This window comes from Haliaeetus albicilla, chromosome 2 (genome assembly GCF_947461875.1).
Source record: "Haliaeetus albicilla chromosome 2, bHalAlb1.1, whole genome shotgun sequence".
Taxonomy (NCBI): domain Eukaryota; kingdom Metazoa; phylum Chordata; class Aves; order Accipitriformes; family Accipitridae; genus Haliaeetus; species Haliaeetus albicilla.
This window is the reverse complement of record NC_091484.1, coordinates 19222517-19240522: the sequence shown is the minus strand read 5'-3', so window position 1 is coordinate 19240522 and position 18006 is coordinate 19222517. Positions and strand designations below refer to the sequence as shown.

At 51.6% G+C, this 18006-nt stretch overlaps 1 protein-coding gene and 1 pseudogene across 1 annotated transcript; both read left to right on the top strand.

The window, feature by feature from the left end:
• Window positions 1-11549: 11549 nt before the first annotated feature.
• Window positions 11550-12535, top strand: LOC138688346 (centrosome-associated protein CEP250-like). Its single transcript, XM_069799628.1, has one exon. It carries the CDS (start codon window positions 11555-11557, stop codon window positions 12533-12535), a length of 981 nt encoding a protein of 326 aa, XP_069655729.1. The 5' UTR covers window positions 11550-11554.
• A 3736-nt stretch (window positions 12536-16271) lies between these two features.
• LOC104310692 (uncharacterized) lies at window positions 16272-17741 on the top strand (annotated as a pseudogene).
• The last annotated feature ends 265 nt before the right edge of the window (window positions 17742-18006 follow it).

Sequence of the window (18006 nt, the reverse complement as noted above, 5' to 3'; positions counted from 1 at the left end):
TCCCGTGGCACCCTACTCACAGGAACAACAGCACTGGGGATCTCTGCTTGTCCAGAGACGGAAAGCTCATCCTGCTTGTCCTCCGCTTAGTCTCTTTGCGAAAAGGCAGAAGTCCGGCTCCGACTCTCAATTTGCAGATGCCAGCCCTGAAAACTATTGCTGGTCTTCACCTTCTCTTGGCAAGCTAATCACAGGCACAACAGCACTGGGGATCTGTGCCTGTCCAGAGACGGACCGACTCATGACGCTCGTCCTCCACAGAACCTCCTTCCGAAATGGCAATCGTCCGGGACCTCCTCCCAGAAGGAAAATGCCAGCCCTGAAAACTGTTGATTGGTCTTCAGCTTCCCGTGGCACCCTACTCACAGGAACAACAGCACCGGGATCTCTGCTTGTCCAGGGTCGGACCGTCTCATCCTGCTTGTCCTCCGCAGACACTCTTTCTGAAATGGCAGAATTGCGGCTTTGTCTCTTAATTTGCAGATGCCAGCCCTGAAAACTATTGCTGGTCTTCACCTTCTCTTGGCAGGTTATTCCCAGGCACTACAGCACCTGGGATGTGTGCTTGCTCAGAGGCCGAACAGCTCATGACGCCCGTTCTCGGCAGAGTCTGTTTCCAAAATGGCAAACGTCTGTCTCCACTCCCACGAGGAAGATGCCAGCCCTGAGAGCTGTTGATTGGTCTTCAGCTTCCCTTGGCACCCTACTCACAGGAACAAGAGCACTGGGGATCTGTGCTTTTCCAGAGACGGACCGTCTCATCGTGCTTTTGTCCTCCGCAGACACTCTTTCCGAAATGGCAGAATTACGGCTACGTCTGTCAATTTGAAGATGGCAGCCGTGAAATCTATTGCTCGTCTTCACCTTCTCTTGGCAAGCTAGTCACAGGCACAACAGCACTGGGGATCTCTGCTTGTCCAGACACGGACCGACTCATGACGCTCGTCCTCCACAGACCCTCCTTCCGAAATGGCAATCGTCCGGGACCTCCTCCCAGAAGGAAAATGCCAGCCCTGAAAACTGTTGATTGGTCTTCAGCTTCCCGTGGCACCCTACTCACAGGAACAACAGCACTGGGATCTCTGCTTGTCCAGAGACGGACAGCTCATCCTGCTTGTCCTCCGCACAGTCTCTTTCGAAAATGGCAGAAGTCCGGCTCCGACTCTCAATTTGCAGATGCCAGCCCTGAAAACTATTGCTGGTTTTCAGCGTCTCTTGGCAGGCTATTCCCAGGCACAACAGCACTGGGAATGTGTGCTTGCCCAGAGACGGACCAACTCATGACGCTCGTCCTCCACAGACCCTCCTTCCGAAATGGCAAACGTCCGGCTTCTTCTCCCAGAAGGAAAATGCAAGCCCCGACAACTGCATCGGGTTTCTCCTTCTTTTGGCCGTCTCTTTACAGGCCAAACAAGCACTGGCGATCTCTGCTTTCCAAGAGACAGAGGAACTTACGACGCTCGTTCTCTGCAGAGTTTTATTCCGAAAAGGCAGACGGCCGGCTTCTTCTCCCAGGAGGAAAATGCCAGCCCTGAAAACTGTTGATTGGTCTTCAGCTTCCCGTGGCACCCTACTCACAGGAACAACAGCACCGGGATCTCTGCTTGTCCAGGGTCGGACCGTCTCATCCTGCTTGTCCTCCGCAGACACTCTTTCTGAAATGGCAGAATTGCGGCTTTGTCTCTTAATTTGCAGATGCCAGCCCTGAAAACTATTGCTGGTCTTCACCTTCTCTTGGCAGGTTATTCCCAGGCACTACAGCACCTGGGATGTGTGCTTGCTCAGAGGCCGAACAGCTCATGACGCCCGTTCTCGGCAGAGTCTGTTTCCAAAATGGCAAACGTCTGTCTCCACTCCCACGAGGAAGATGACAGCCCTGAAAGCTGTTGATTGGTCTTCAGCTTCCCTTGGCACCCTACTCACAGGAACAAGAGCACTGGGGATCTGTGCTTTTCCAGAGACGGACCGTCTCATCGTGCTTTTGTCCTCCGCAGACACTCTTTCCGAAATGGCAGAATTACGGCTACGTCTGTCAATTTGAAGATGGCAGCCGTGAAATCTATTGCTCGTCTTCACCTTCTCTTGGCAAGCTAGTCACAGTCACAACAGCACTGGGGATCTCTGCTTGTCCAGACACGGACCGACTCATGACGCTCGTCCTCCACAGACCCTCCTTCCGAAATGGCAATCGTCCGGGACCTCCTCCCAGAAGGAAAATGCCAGCCCTGAAAACTGTTGATTGGTCTTCAGCTTCCCGTGGCACCCTACTCACAGGAACAACAGCACTGGGATCTCTGCTTGTCCAGAGACGGACAGCTCATCCTCCTTGTCCTCCGCACAGTCTCTTTCGAAAATGGCAGAAGTCCGGCTCCGACTCTCAATTTGCAGATGCCAGCCCTGAAAACTATTGCTGGTTTTCAGCGTCTCTTGGCAGGCTAGTCACAGGCACAACAGCACTGGGGATCTGTGCTTGCCCAGAGATGGACCAACTCATGACGCTCGTCCTCCACAGACCCTCCTTCCGAAATGGCAAACGTCCGGCTTCTTCTCCCAGAAGGAAAATGCAAGCCCCGACAACTGCATCGGGTTTCTCCTTCTTTTGGCCGTCTCTTTACAGGCCAAACAAGCACTGGCGATCTCTGCTTTCCAAGAGACAGAGGAACTTACGACGCTCGTTCTCTGCAGAGTTTTATTCCGAAAAGGCAGACGGCCGGCTTCTTCTCCCAGGAGGAAAATGCCAGCCCTGAAAACTGTTGATTGGTCTTCAGCGTCCCTTGCACCCTACTCACAGGAACAACAGCACCGGGACCTCTGCTTGTCCAGGGTCGGACCGTCTCATCCTGCTTGTCCTCCGCAGACACTCTTTCTGAAATGGCAGAATTACGGCTACGTCTCTTAATTTGAAGATGGCAGCCCTAAAAGCTGTTGCTGGTCTTCACCTTCTCTTGGCAGGCTAGTCCCAGGCACAACAGCACTGGGGATGTGTGCTTGCTCAGAGGCCGAAAAGATCATGACGCCCGGTCTCGGCAGAGTCTGTTACCAAAATGGCAAACGTCTGTCTCCACTCCCACGAGGAAGATGCCAGCCCTGAGAGCTGTTGATTGGTCTTCAGCTTCCCTTGTCAGCCTACTCACAGGCACAACAGCACTGGGAATGTGTGCTTTTCCAGAGACGGACCGACTCATGACGCTCGTCCTCCACAGAACCTCCTTCCTAAATGGCGATCATCCGGCTTCTTCTCCCAGAAGGAAAATGCAAGCCCCGACAACTGCATCGGGTTTCACCTTCTTTTGGCCGTCTAGTCACAGGCCAAACAAGCACTGGCGATCTCTGCTTTCCAAGAGACAGAGGAACTTACGACGCTCGTTCTCTGCAGAGTTTTATTCCGAAAAGGCAGACGGCCGGCTTCTTCTCCCAGAAGGAAAATGCCAGCCCTGAAAACTGTTGATTGGTCTTCAGCTTCCCGTGGCACCCTACTCACAGGAACAACAGCACCGGGATCTCTGCTTGTCCAGGGTCGGACCGTCTCATCCTGCTTGTCCTCCGCAGACACTCTTTCTGAAATGGCAGAATTACGGCTACGTCTCTTAATTTGCAGATGCCAGCCCTGAAAACTATTGCTGGGTTTCACCTTCTCTTGGCAGGCTAGTCACAGGCACAACAGCACTGGGGATCTGTGCTTGCCCAGAGACGGACCGACTCATGACGCTCGTCCTCCACAGACCCTCCTTCCGAAATGGCAAACGTCCGGCTTCTTCTCCCAGAAGGAAAATGCAAGCCCCGACAACTGCATCGGGTTTCTCCTTCTTTTTCGCCGTCTAGTCACAGGCCAAACAAGCACTGGCGATCTCTGCTTTCCAAGAGACAGAGGAACTTACGACGCTCGTTCTCTGCAGAGTTTTATTCCGAAAAGGCAGACGGCCGGCTTCTTCTCCCAGAAGGAAAATGCCAGCCCTGAAAACTGTTGATTGGTCTTCAGCTTCCCTTGGCACCCTACTCACAGGAACAACAGCACTGGGGATCTCTGCTTGTCCAGGGTCGGACCGTCTCATCCTGCTTGTCCTCCGCTTAGTCTCTTTGTGAAATGGCAGAAGTCCGGCTCCGACTCTCAATTTGCAGATGCCAGCCCTGAAAACTATTGCTGGTCTTCACCTTCTCTTGGCAGGCTATTCCCAGGCACAACAGCACTGGGGATGTGTGCTTGCTCAGAGGCGGAACAGCTCATGACGCCCGTTCTCGGCAGAGTCTGTTTCCAAAATGGCAAACGTCTGTCTCCACTCCCACGAGGAAGATGACAGCCCTGAAAGCTGTTGATTGGTCTTCAGCTTCCCTTGGCACCCTACTCACAGGAACAACAGCACTGGGGATCTCTGCTTTTCCAGAGACGGACCGTCTCATCGTGCTTTTGTCCTCCGCAGACACTCTTTCCGAAATGGCAGAATTACGGCTACGTCTGTCAATTTGAAGATGGCAGCCGTGAAATCTATTGCTCGTCTTCACCTTCTTTTGACAGCTAGTCACAGGCACAAGAGCACTGGGAATATGTGCTTGCCCAGAGACGGACCGACTCATGACGCTCGTCCTCCACAGAACCTCCTTCCGAAATGACAATCGTCCGGGACCTCCTCCCAGAAGGAAAATGCCAGCCCTGAAAACTGTTGATTGGTCTTCAGCTTCCCGTGGCACCCTACTCACAGGAACAACAGCACCGGGCTCTCTGCTTGTGCAGAGACGGACAGCTCATCCTCCTTGTCCTCCGCACATTCTCTTTCCGAAATGGCAGAATTACGGCTCCGACTCTCAATTTGCAGATGCCAGCCCTGAAAACTATTGCTGGGTTTCACCTTCTCTTGGCAGGCTAGTCACAGGCACAACAGCACTGGGAATGTGTGCTTGCCCAGAGACGGACCAACTCATGACGCTCGTCCTCCACAGACCCTCCTTCCGAAATGGCAAACGTCCGGCTTCTTCTCCCAGAAGGAAAATGCAAGCCCCGACAACTGCATCGGGTTTACCTTCTTTTGGACGTCTAGTCACAGGCCAAACAAGCACTGGCGATCTCTGCTTTCCAAGAGACAGAGGAACTTACGACGCTCGTTCTCTGCAGAGTTTTATTCCGAAAAGGCAGACGGCCGGCTTCTTCTCCCAGGAGGAAAATGCCAGCCCTGAAAACTGTTGATTGGTCTTCAGCTTCCCGTGGCACCCTACTCACAGGAACAACAGCACTGGGGATCTCTGCTTGTCCAGAGACGGAAAGCTCATCCTGCTTGTCCTCCGCTTAGTCTCTTTGCGAAAAGGCAGAAGTCCGGCTCCGACTCTCAATTTGCAGATGCCAGCCCTGAAAACTATTGCTGGTCTTCACCTTCTCTTGGCAAGCTAATCACAGGCACAACAGCACTGGGGATCTGTGCCTGTCCAGAGACGGACCGACTCATGACGCTCGTCCTCCACAGAACCTCCTTCCGAAATGGCAATCGTCCGGGACCTCCTCCCAGAAGGAAAATGCCAGCCCTGAAAACTGTTGATTGGTCTTCAGCTTCCCGTGGCACCCTACTCACAGGAACAACAGCACCGGGATCTCTGCTTGTCCAGGGTCGGACCGTCTCATCCTGCTTGTCCTCCGCAGACACTCTTTCTGAAATGGCAGAATTGCGGCTTTGTCTCTTAATTTGCAGATGCCAGCCCTGAAAACTATTGCTGGTCTTCACCTTCTCTTGGCAGGTTATTCCCAGGCACTACAGCACCTGGGATGTGTGCTTGCTCAGAGGCCGAACAGCTCATGACGCCCGTTCTCGGCAGAGTCTGTTTCCAAAATGGCAAACGTCTGTCTCCACTCCCACGAGGAAGATGCCAGCCCTGAAAGCTGTTGATTGGTCTTCAGCTTCCCTTGTCAGCCTACTCACAGGCACAACACCACTGGGGATCTCTGCTTGTCCAGAGCCGGACAGCTCATCCTCCTTGTCCTCCGCACAGTCTCTTTCCGAAATGGCAGAATTACGGCTCCGACTGTCAATTTGCAGATGCCAGCCCTGAAATCTATTGCTCGTCTTCACCTTCTCTTGGCAAGCTAGTCACAGGCACAAGAGCACTGGGAATGTGTGCTTGCCAAGAGACGGACCGACTCATGACGCTCGTCCTCCACAGAACCTCCTTCCGAAATTGCAATCATCCGGCTTCTTCTCCCAGAAGGAAAATGCCAGCCCTGAAAACTGTTGATTGGTCTTCAGCTTCCCGTGGCACCCTACTCACAGGAACAACAGCACCGGGATCTCTGCTTGTCCAGAGACGGACAGCTCATCCTCCTTGTCCTCCGCACAGTCTCTTTCCGAAATGGCAGAATTACGGCTCCGACTCTCAATTTGCAGATGCCAGCCCTGAAAACTATTGCTGGGTTTCACCTTCTCTTGGCAGGCTAGTCACAGGCACAACAGCACTGGGAATGTGTGCTTGCCCAGAGACGGACCAACTCATGACGCTCGTCCTCCACAGAGCCTCCTTCCGAAATGGCAAACGTCCGGCTTCTTCTCCCAGAAGGAAAATGCAAGCCCCGACAACTGCATCGGGTTTACCTTCTTTTGGCCGTCTAGTCACAGGCCAAACAAGCACTGGCGATCTCTGCTTTCCAAGAGACAGAGGAACTTACGACGCTCGTTCTCTGCAGAGTTTTATTCCGAAAAGGCAGACGGCCGGCTTCTTCTCCCAGAAGGAAAATGCCAGCCCTGAAAACTGTTGATTGGTCTTCAGCTTCCCTTGGCACCCTACTCACAGGAACAACAGCACCGGGATCTCTGCTTGTCCAGGGTCGGACCGTCTCATCCTGCTTGTCCTCCGCAGACACTCTTTCTGAAATGGCAGAATTACGGCTACGTCTCTTAATTTGCAGATGCCAGCCCTGAAAACTATTGCTGGGTTTCACCTTCTCTTGGCAGGCTAGTCACAGGCACAACAGCACTGGGGATCTGTGCTTGCCCAGAGACGGACCGACTCATGACGCTCGTCCTCCACAGACCCTCCTTCCGAAATGGCAAACGTCCGGCTTCTTCTCCCAGAAGGAAAATGCAAGCCCCGACAACTGCATCGGGTTTCTCCTTCTTTTTCGCCGTCTAGTCACAGGCCAAACAAGCACTGGCGATCTCTGCTTTCCAAGAGACAGAGGAACTTACGACGCTCGTTCTCTGCAGAGTTTTATTCCGAAAAGGCAGACGGCCGGCTTCTTCTCCCAGGAGGAAAATGCCAGCCCTGAAAACTGTTGATTGGTCTTCAGCTTCCCGTGGCACCCTACTCACAGGAACAAGAGCAACGGGCATCTCTGCTTGTCCAGGGTCGGACCTTCTCATCCTGCTTGTCCTCCGCTTAGTCTCTTTGCGAAAAGGCAGAAGTCCGGCTCCGACTCTCAATTTGCAGATGCCAGCCCTGAAAACTATTGCTGGTCTTCACCTTCTCTTGGCAAGCTAATCACAGGCACAACAGCACTGGGGATCTGTGCTTGCTCAGAGGCCGAACAGCTCATGACGCCCGTTCTCGGCAGAGTCTGTTTCCAAAATGGCAAACGTCTGTCTCCACTTCCACGAGGAAGATGCCAGCCCTGAAAGCTGTTGATTGGTCTTCAGCTTCCCTTGGCACCCTACTCACAGGAACAACAGCACCGGGATCTCTGCTTGTCCAGAGACGGACCGTCTCATCGTGTTTGTCCTCTGCAGACACTCTTTCCGAAATGGCAGAATTGCGGCTCCGTCTCTTAATTTGCAGATGCCAGCCTTGAAAACTATTGCTGGTCTTCACCTTCTCTTGGCAGGCTATTCCCAGGCACAACAGCACTGGGGATGTGTGCTTGCTCAGAGGCCGAACAGCTCATGACAGTCGGTCTCAGCAGAGTCTGTTTCCAAAATGGCAAACGTCTGTCTCCACTCCCACGAGGAAGATGCCAGCCCTGAAAGCTGTTGATTGGTCTTCAGCTTCCCTTGGCACCCTACTCACAGGAACAAGAGCACTGGGGATCTGTGCTTTTCCAGAGACGGACCGTCTCATCGTGCTTGTCCTCCGCAGACACTCTTTCCGAAATGGCAGAATTACGGCTACGTCTGTCAATTTGAAGATGGCAGCCGTGAAATCTATTGCTCGTCTTCACCTTCTTTTGACAGCTAGTCACAGGCACAACAGCACTGGGAATATGTGCTTGCCCAGAGACGGACCGACTCATGACGCTCGTCCTCCACAGAACCTCCTTCCGAAATGACAATCGTCCGGGACCTCCTCCCAGAAGGAAAATGCCAGCCCTGAAAACTGTTGATTGGTCTTCAGCTTCCCGTGGCACCCTACTCACAGGAACAACAGCACCGGGCTCTCTGCTTGTCCAGAGACGGACAGCTCATCCTCCTTGTCCTCCCCACATTCTCTTTCCGAAATGGCAGAATTACGGCTCCGACTCTCAATTTGCAGATGCCAGCCCTGAAAACTATTGCTGGGTTTCACCTTCTCTTGGCAGGCTAGTCACAGGCACAACAGCACTGGGAATGTGTGCTTGCCCAGAGACGGACCAACTCATGACGCTCGTCCTCCACAGACCCTCCTTCCGAAATGGCATACGTCCGGCTTCTTCTCCCAGAAGGAAAATGCAAGCCCCGACAACTGCATCGGGTTTACCTTCTTTTGGACGTCTAGTCACAGGCCAAACAAGCACTGGCGATCTCTGCTTTCCAAGAGACAGAGGAACTTACGACGCTCGTTCTCTGCAGAGTTTTATTCCGAAAAGGCAGACGGCCGGCTTCTTCTCCCAGAAGGAAAATGCCAGCCCTGAAAACTGTTGATTGGTCTTCAGCTTCCCTTGGCACCCTACTCACAGGAACAACAGCACTGGGGATCTCTGCTTGTCCAGAGACGGAAAGCTCATCCTGCTTGTCCTCCGCTTAGTCTCTTTGCGAAAGGCAGCAGTCCGGCTCCGACTCTCAATTTGCAGATGCCAGCCCTGAAAACTATTGCTGGTCTTCACCTTCTCTTGGCAAGCTAATCACAGGCACAACAGCACTGGGGATCTGTGCCTGTCCAGAGACGGACCGACTCATGACGCTCGTCCTCCACAGAACCTCCTTCCGAAATTGCAATCATCCGGCTTCTTCTCCCAGAAGGAAAATGCCAGCCCTGAAAACTGTTGATTGGTCTTCAGCTTCCCTTGGCACCCTACTCACAGGAACAAGAGCAACGGGCATCTCTGCTTGTCCAGGGTCGGACCATCTCATCCTGCTTGTCCTCCGCTTAGTCTCTTTGCGAAAGGCAGCAGTCCGGCTCCGACTCTCAATTTGCAGATGCCAGCCCTGAAAACTATTGCTGGTCTTCACCTTCTCTTGGCAGGCTATTCCCAGGCACAACAGCACTGGGGATGTGTGCTTGCTCAGAGGCCGAACAGCTCATGACGCCCGTTCTCGGCAGAGTCTGTTTCCAAAATGGCAAACGTCTGTCTCCACACCCACGAGGAAGATGCCAGCCCTGAAAGCTGTTGCAGGGCTTCAGCTCCCCTTGTCAGCCTACTCACAGGCACAACAGCACTGGGGATCTGTGCTTGTCCAGAGACGGACCGACTCATGACGCTCGTCCTCCACAGAACCTCCTTCCGAAATGGCGATCATCCGGCTTCTTCTCCCAGAAGGAAAATGCAAGCCCCGACAACTGCATCGGGTTTCACCTTCTTTTGGCCGTCTAGTCACAGGCCAAACAAGCACTGGCGATCTCTGCTTTCCAAGAGACAGAGGAACTTACGACGCTCGTTCTCTGCAGAGTTTTATTCCGAAAAGGCAGACGGCCGGCTTCTTCTCCCAGAAGGAAAATGCCAGCCCTGAAAACTGTTGATTGGTCTTCAGCTTCCCTTGGCACCCTACTCACAGGCACAACAGCACCGGGATCTCTGCTTGTCCAGGGTCGGACCATCTCATCGTGTTTGTCCTCCGCAGACACTCTTTCCGAAATGGCAGAAGTGCGGCTCCGTCTCTCAATTTGCAGATGCCAGCCTTGAAAACTATTGCTGGTCTTCACCTTCTCTTGGCAGGCTATTCCCAGGCACAACAGCACTGGGGATGTGTGCTTGCTCAGAGGCCGAACAGCTCATGACGCCCGTTCTCGGCAGAGTCTGTTTCCAAAATGGCATACGTCTGTCTCCACTCCCACGAGGAAGATGCCAGCCCTGAAAGCTGTTGATTGGTCTTCAGCTTCCCTTGTCAGCCTACTCACAGGCACAACAGCACTGGGGATCTGTGCTTGTCCAGGGTCGGACCGTCTCATCCTGCTTGTCCTCCGCAGACACTCTTTCCGAAATGGCAGAATTACGGCTACGTCTCTTAATTTGAAGATGGCAGCCGTGAAAACTATTGCTCGTCTTCACCTTCTCTTGGCAAGCTAGTCACAGGCACAAGAGCACTGGGAATGTGTGCTTGCCCAGAGACAGAACAGCTCATGACAGTCGGTCTCAGCAGAGTCTTTTTCTGAAAGGGCAAACGACCGGCTTCATCTCCCAGATGGAAGATGCCAGCCCTGACAACTGTTGCTTAGCCTTCACCTTCCCGTGGCAGCCTACTCACAGGAACAAGAGCAACGGGGATCTGTGCTTGTCCAGGGTCGGACCATCTCATCGTGCTTGTCCTCCGCAGACACTCTTTCCGAAATGGCAGAATTACGGCTACGTCTGTCAATTTGAAGATGGCAGCCGTGAAATCTATTGCTCGTCTTCACCTTCTCTTGGCAAGCTAGTCACAGGCACAACAGCACTGGGGATCTCTGCTTGTCCAGACACGGACCGACTCATGACGCTCGTCCTCCACAGACCCTCCTTCCGAAATGGCAATCGTCCGGGACCTCCTCCCAGAAGGAAAATGCCAGCCCTGAAAACTGTTGATTGGTCTTCACCTTCCCATGGCAGCCTACTCACAGGAACAAGAGCAACGGGGATCTCTGCTTGTCCAGGGTCGGACCATCTCATCCTGCTTGTCCTCCGCTTAGTCTCTTTGCGAAAAGGCAGAAGTCCGGCTCCGAGTCTCAATTTGAATATGGCAGGCCTAAAAGCTGTTGCTGGTCTTCACCTTCCATTGGCTGTCTAGTCACAGGCCAAACAAGCACTGGTGATCTCTGCTTTCCAAGACACAGAGCAACTTATGACGCTCATTCTCGGCAGAGACGTTTTCCGAAAGGGCAAACGGCCGGCTTCTTCTCCCACAAGGAAGATGCCAGCCCTGAAAACTGCAGCTGGTTTCACCTTCCGTTGACTGTCTATTCACAGGCCAAACGAGCACTGGCGATCTGTGCTTTCCAAGAGACAGAACAACTTACGACGCTCGTTGTCGGCAGAGTTTTATTCCGAAAGGGCAAACATCCGGCTTCTTCTCCCACAAGGTAAATGCCAGCCCTGAATGCTGTTGCTGGTCTTCATCTTCCCTTGGCAGCCTATTCACAGGTTCAATAGAACTGGCATCTGGAAGGAGACCTCAGGGACCCTAAAAGAAAAGGACAGACTCCTAGACATCCAAAAGCAAGAGGCAAGGAGCTATGCGGAAAAAACCCAGAAGAACAGATGAATGTCTTGCACAGAGACTTAGAATACACTACAGCAATACTGAAAGAAAAGGATTTAATGATTGAATCTCAGAAGGAACTGATTGAGACTTTCCAAAAACAAGAGCAAGACTCTGGACAGCAGAAGGAAATTCTGCAGCAGCTTCAAGTGGCACTGAAGGAAAAAGAACAAGAAATGTTATCCCTTAGAAAGCAATATGAGGCGTGGAAGGAAAAGGAGGAAAAGCGTGAAGCTGAGGAAACAAATCTCCAAGCAACAAAGCTGACTCTGAAAGAAAGAGAGGAAAAGATAGAGGTTCTGGAGGAATCTCTCTCTAAGCTTCAACAGCAAAAGGAGGAGGCAGCGATGCAGACCAAAGCCATACAGCAAAAACTAGAATACGCTGAATCTTCTCTAGAAGCGAGAGATCAAGAGATAGTGTCTTTGCAAGAGCACGTCCAGGAGCTTCGAGAGCAGAAGGAGTTAGAAGGCAAGCAGGCCAAGAGTCTAGAGCAGGATCTAGACAAAATGAGCCAAATCTTGAAGGAGAACCATTTGGAGTTCCTCAGGCAGACAGAGCAAATGAACATGTTCCGGCTTCGTGAAGAAAGCACGAAAGTAGCACTAACATCATGCCAGCAGCAAGTGGATCTGCTTGAGCAAGCGGTGAGGAAGAGAGATGAAGACAACGAAACTCTCATGCAAAAACTCCAGCGCCAAGAAGAAGAACTGAAGACCTTGCAGAATCTCCAGCCTAGGCTAACCAAGAAGAATGAAGAGGTTAGGCATGGCAGAGAGCAAGAGAAGCTCCTGGAAGAAGCCTTGCATGAGAAGGAGCAAGAGACCAAGGCTGAAGGTGAACTAAAAGAGTTAGAAGAGGAAGTAAGAGCTCTTCGGGAAGATCTCCAGCATGTTCAGCCGACTCTGACAAAGAAGGATGAGGAGATCGAGAACCACAGAGACAGAGTCAGGTACTTAGAGACAGAGTCGGGTACTTAGAGAAGACTCTGACAGAGAGAGAACAAGAGCTTAGGAGGCAGAGTGAGCTCTTGAAACAATTAACATCAGCTTTGCGATGGAAGGATGGCGGGGAGACCCTGCAGAAACAAATCCAGAAACTCCAGAAATGGGAGGAAGAGGAAGCAGAGAAGAGGCGAGTTCTCCAGGAGAGAGACCATTCCTTGCAGACAGAAGGAGCTAACGCAACAACTGGAGGATGAGCAGAAAGCCAATGGGGAAGAATTGGAGCGCATGATTGCTGTTTTGAAGCAGACCGAGAGCAGAGAAGTCAAATGGAAAGAGAAGGCACAAGCACTGACTCTTGCCCTTACCAAGAGTGAAATGGCCAATGGGACTCTGAGGGAAGAAATAGCTATCCTGCGGAGCATGGTTTCGGAGAGGGACACGGACCGGTTTCATCATCAGGTAGGCAGTGTGACTGATCATCAGTCAACTAAAAAGTCTATAAAGGATTCTAATGATGATGCCCATAAAGATACGGGAATATATAGTCCCATAAATACATGACCTGCTTGGCCAAAGAAACTGCAGTTGTAGCCAGCAGGCTTGCCTGTCTGCGTAGCTCAAGGCATTCACCTGCTGAAATGTTTTCTGTCAGCCCCCGAACTACTGAAAGAACTACGGAGCTTGCTGTTAGAATTACCCCAAGCCCAGACGTTGGGGATGGGTAACTGGTTCTCTCCTGTGTAGGCAAGCTTAGCCAATGTGTCGTGGTTGGGGTTTGGCACGGAAAGGAAGGGGCACAGCTGACCAAACTAAGGGACTGACCTTAGCAGAATTTTGTAACGATGGTTGCACAGCAGCTACGCTGACAGTGCTTAGAGGATGCTTTCAGAGATGTTGATTTCGGAGGTACAGCTTTTCCAGTGTATTAAAAATAACGGCATTCGTACCATTGCCTGATCAGGTGAAGGGCTTCATTGCGCATTCAGGATGTACTTGTGCTGCGGTCCAAAAGGCCGGAAGGCAAATCTGTGTGGATTTCCCCACGGCGATCGGGAGGAGGGCCCCTAGGAAGAGAGTGTGTTGTTTTGGCACGTCAACCAGGAGGAGCAGAAGGGACTTGGCACTGTCCATTCCCGAGTCCGGACACTCTCCCCGACTTGTCGATTCTGTCCCTCCTAACCTTTATGGGGCACCAGCTCACATAAACTCCTCCCTGTATACCCAGCAGACTATTGCAGAAGGGGAGCAGCTATCATGGCTCTCGGAGAAGACACTCCTGTCACAGCAGCTGGAATGTCTGCAGCGAGCAGTTGCAAGGCTGGAACTGGAGAAGGCGGAGCTGAAGCAACTCAATGCTGAGCTCAGGAGGACTCTCGAGCAGGTAAAACAGGCTTTCACTGCCTCTGCAAAGCCTCACGGTCCTCTGGATCACAGCACATTTCCACAGACAGCACTTTGGAGTCCTCTGCTTGTTTCCTTCCCTCTCCCACTTCCCCCTGTGGACGCACGCTTTTGTATTTTCTCTCTCTTCTGGCACCCCGTTGCCTTCACAAATGCGCATTCGCTCCGGTCCCACCCTTCTTGCCCCAGTGTCCCCATACACGCACGTTTGACACTCTTGTGTCAGGAACTGTTTCCTCCTGCTCTTTCTCTTCCATAGCCTACTTCGAGTGCTTTTTGCCCGCAGCATTCTCTGGGGCAGTTAACAGCCTCTGAGCAGAGCAGAAATCTCCTTGCCATGATGTCCAGAGCTCCTTTTGCTCCTTGTTTGGTGGCAGGTTTCTGTGACCCTTTCTCCTATCACCAACGTGCAGGTGGAACGTGAACGGGGGAGACTGAAGAGCTATCACAGTGGTCGGTTGCTGCCAGATGCGTGCGGATTTTTGCTGTCTGACCAGCACAAGATGGCTGCTTCTAGACAGGTGAGAACAGAATCTTCCTTGGTGGGAGGAGGGTCTGGCCATATAGAGGAACAGTGGCAAATCCCAGTGGCAGCATCCCCCCAGTATAGACCTAAGAGAAGTGGAACGTAGACCATGGCCCTGGCCAAACTGGAGACCAAAAGGAAATCCTTGCATTTTCTTCACAGGAGGAGTCTCACGCTCGCTGCAGTCGTCGATTAGCTGAGTTGCAGAACCAGGTGAGGAGTAGGAAAGCTCTCGTCAAAAGCTGCCGTGGCTGTACTGAGGGGCACAGCTTTGCACGATGCTACAGCCCGAGTTTTGTTTGGCTGTCGGGAAGTGAGTACACCAGGCAGTGGAAATACCCAGTCAGTCAGACACATCTGTTGGCCATGGCCAAACAACATCATGCACCTAGGTCTAGTCTCTGGCTTGCCTAGAGGTCAGGCGTGGTGGGAGAGGGATTGGAGGAAATTCAGAGAACTGGCACTCGCCTGAATATAGAGAAGATTCTAAGGATGTTCCCCTTGAGTCTTACTCATCTTGTTGACGGCTTCCATTTTCCCTTGACTCCATTAACGGTAGAGCTTGCACTCTATCAGAGCTCCAGGGATCTGAGGGAGCGCCAGAGCTTACAGCCTTCGGGCAACCGTTAGTCTCCTATTGCTATGCTGCGCTAATCACGATCCCAGTATCGGACTGAGTCAGAGACCTAAGCGCAGCGTGGACGCTTGTTTTATCAGTGTAAGAATGTACATCCCAGCTCCTGAACCCTATCCCATCCCTTGACAGCGGTACTGGCAGTAGCAGCAGTCGCCAGGCTCCTCTTCCACGTGCTTTTAAGGGTCTGGTACGCCCTGGTCTCCCTGAGGAGGTGAATCTTCGCAGGTGTTCGGGCAAAATGCCTGTAAGATTTATGCGAGTAAAGTACACGGTGCTCAGCTCTGGCAAGTGAGCCGAGCGTACCGCTGAAGCCATCAAATTATACCTTAAGGGTGTTTTCACCAGGAAGCCTCAGCGCCTGGAGTTCTGTTGCTACAGATAACGGACTGAACCCCTGTGAGAGACTGAATTGTTATCTTGAGCTGTTTGTCTCAAAGATTGTCTCAAAGACTTCTCAAGCCATTCATCTCAAGAATTGTGGACTGCTAATCTCAAGCCCTTTGTCTCTGAGATGGCCTGTCTAAGCAGGACATTCCTCTCTCCATAAGGACGATTACTAGGCTACTGAGGCATTCAGGAAAAGGAAACAGGCTGAAGCAGAGAAGCATGTAAGGGATGTGGAGGCTACCATTCTCATGGAAACTGTAGTCTTTGAGATTAGATTCGGTCACGTAAAGGTTGTGTGATAGACAAACCTGCAGCATGTGAACAGTACATGAACAATACATACGTGCATGCCCCATTGAAATATGCCCTATAAAAGACCGTGGAGACAAGCTGTGGTGTGCACCCACCAGCGAAGAATTGAAGACTGAGGACCAACAGGACACTGCTGGATCTGTGGTGGTGACTATCCTTGCAACTCTATCCTGACTGCTTGCTTCATTTCTGCCTTTTCTTCCATTCTATCCTACCGCTACTATTTTCTACTTTTGATACTTTTGATAATAAAAACTCTTTTGGGTATACAGCATTTGACCTCATTTGTGTGTTAATCTCGCTCTTGGGATCATATCGAAACCTTCCCCGACATTGGATGGGGACATTTAAATTGGCGTCACGGACAGGATCCCTTGAGATGACAGTGCTGTACTGTTTCTCAAATGCGTAAGACCTCTCAGGAAGGTGAGGGGAGCAGGCTTGTGTTGTGTTTTAAACTTTACGTGCTGCCTTCCTGAGACGACTGCTTCCCCGCTTTGTGTAAGATGAGAGACAGTAAAATTGCCCCTTTGGGGAAAGAAGTTTTGTTTGATTTTTTTTTAGAAAAACATAAAGCACGACCCTCTGTGCCTGGGGTAGACTGGGCTCAGGGAAATTTGTGTAATCTGCAAAGTGTTGTTGATCAGATGGTTGCTTTACAGGAAGACGCTAGAGTGAAGTCAGGGAAAGGAAAAGCAATTGTCTGTGCCATTCTTGGTGCCAGTCTGGCCATAGCAGTGGAGGATAGGGATTGCCACCTCACTGCAGAATCTCAAATTATTGAATGCCTCCAAAACCTTGTTCAGTCCCTTCTGCGACAAGTGGCGGGATTAAAAGCACAGCTTGAATCAGAAAAGAACCAAATGAAATATTTGCAAATTGCTCTTAAGGAGCAGCTCCTTGCGGATACTGTCCGTGAGGAAATTCCTCCAAGATCAAAAATTGACTACCCCTTTAAGGACCTGCGGGCAGCAAAAGAGAGAGTGGAGAAGTTGAAGCTGCCTTCATTGCGACCTTTACTCAAAACTGAATATATTTATGATGATGAACAGGAGCAGTTCCCCCAAGTTACAACTAAAGAGGTCCCCTACACTGCCAATGAGTTGGCAAAACTAAAAAAGGAATTTGGCCGAACCCCTAAGGAGTCAGAAACGGAGTATGTGTGAAGAGTATCGTTGTCTTGAGGGGACCAAATTCTGTTAAGTGAGGCAGAAGTGTATTGGAGACTGGGAGTGTTTTTAACTACTGGGGATTACCGTGCCTCCTGGTCTTTAACCCAACGGGCAGCCTATTGGGCAGGGGGTTTGAACCCCTTGGAGAGGGGGGATCCCTTCGTGATTATGGGGACTGTTGATCAATTAGTGGAGAGTGTGCAAAAGGCAGCTTGTCTGCAGATGATGTATGATCGAAAATGGGAGCCTACACAGGAGTTCCCGATGATGATATTGGTGGATCCTGAGAGAATGACTCCCTGATTCTCTGAAACCGATTGGTATGCAATTACAAGGAAAGATACAGGCGATGACCCAGGGCGAGAGTGTTGCAGCTGCTTTAGGATGATTCATGCCTGATTGGCACCGGGGTGACCCCCAGGTAAGAAAATGTGGACTTGGGGAGAAGTGGCCCAGGAATTAATTAATTACTGGTGCAGGTATGGTCCCGTTAACCCTCCAGCCACCAAAACAGACTCTAGGGGCTTGAGGCGGGCTGAAGTCAAAATAGTTCCATGCCCTGGGAGTGATAAGAGAACACCCCTTGCTAAATCGCTGAGGGGGAGAGATATCCTGAAGAAACGTAATAGATTGTGGACACAGGGATACCATAAGGGGATCCCGCATGACTTAATTAATGGACGGGATGACAACAGACAAATTGGAAAAATTGGTTTGAACCCCCTTCCCCTTGTGACTGCCTGCACCGTGGACCCGCTCCAGCAGTTCAGCAGGAGAATGAAGCTGCTCTGCTCAAAGAATTGACCTGAGCTGGCTAGCTGGGGCACTCCTCTGGATCTGGGAAACAGCAGAACTGGAACTTGATCTCCAACTTCCTGGGAGATGCTCTTAGCAGCAGATGGCCACTTCTCCCACGCATACCTCTGGGTTACCTACCAAAGTGTGGGAGGCTTCCAAGCCCCCTTGCACAAAGGTGCCCTTATTATTTCAGAGCGAAGGTCAGAGCTGTCCCTCTCTTCAGGGGTGGTGTTCCCTAGCCTACGCATATCGTCTGCTGTGAAGTCCCTCT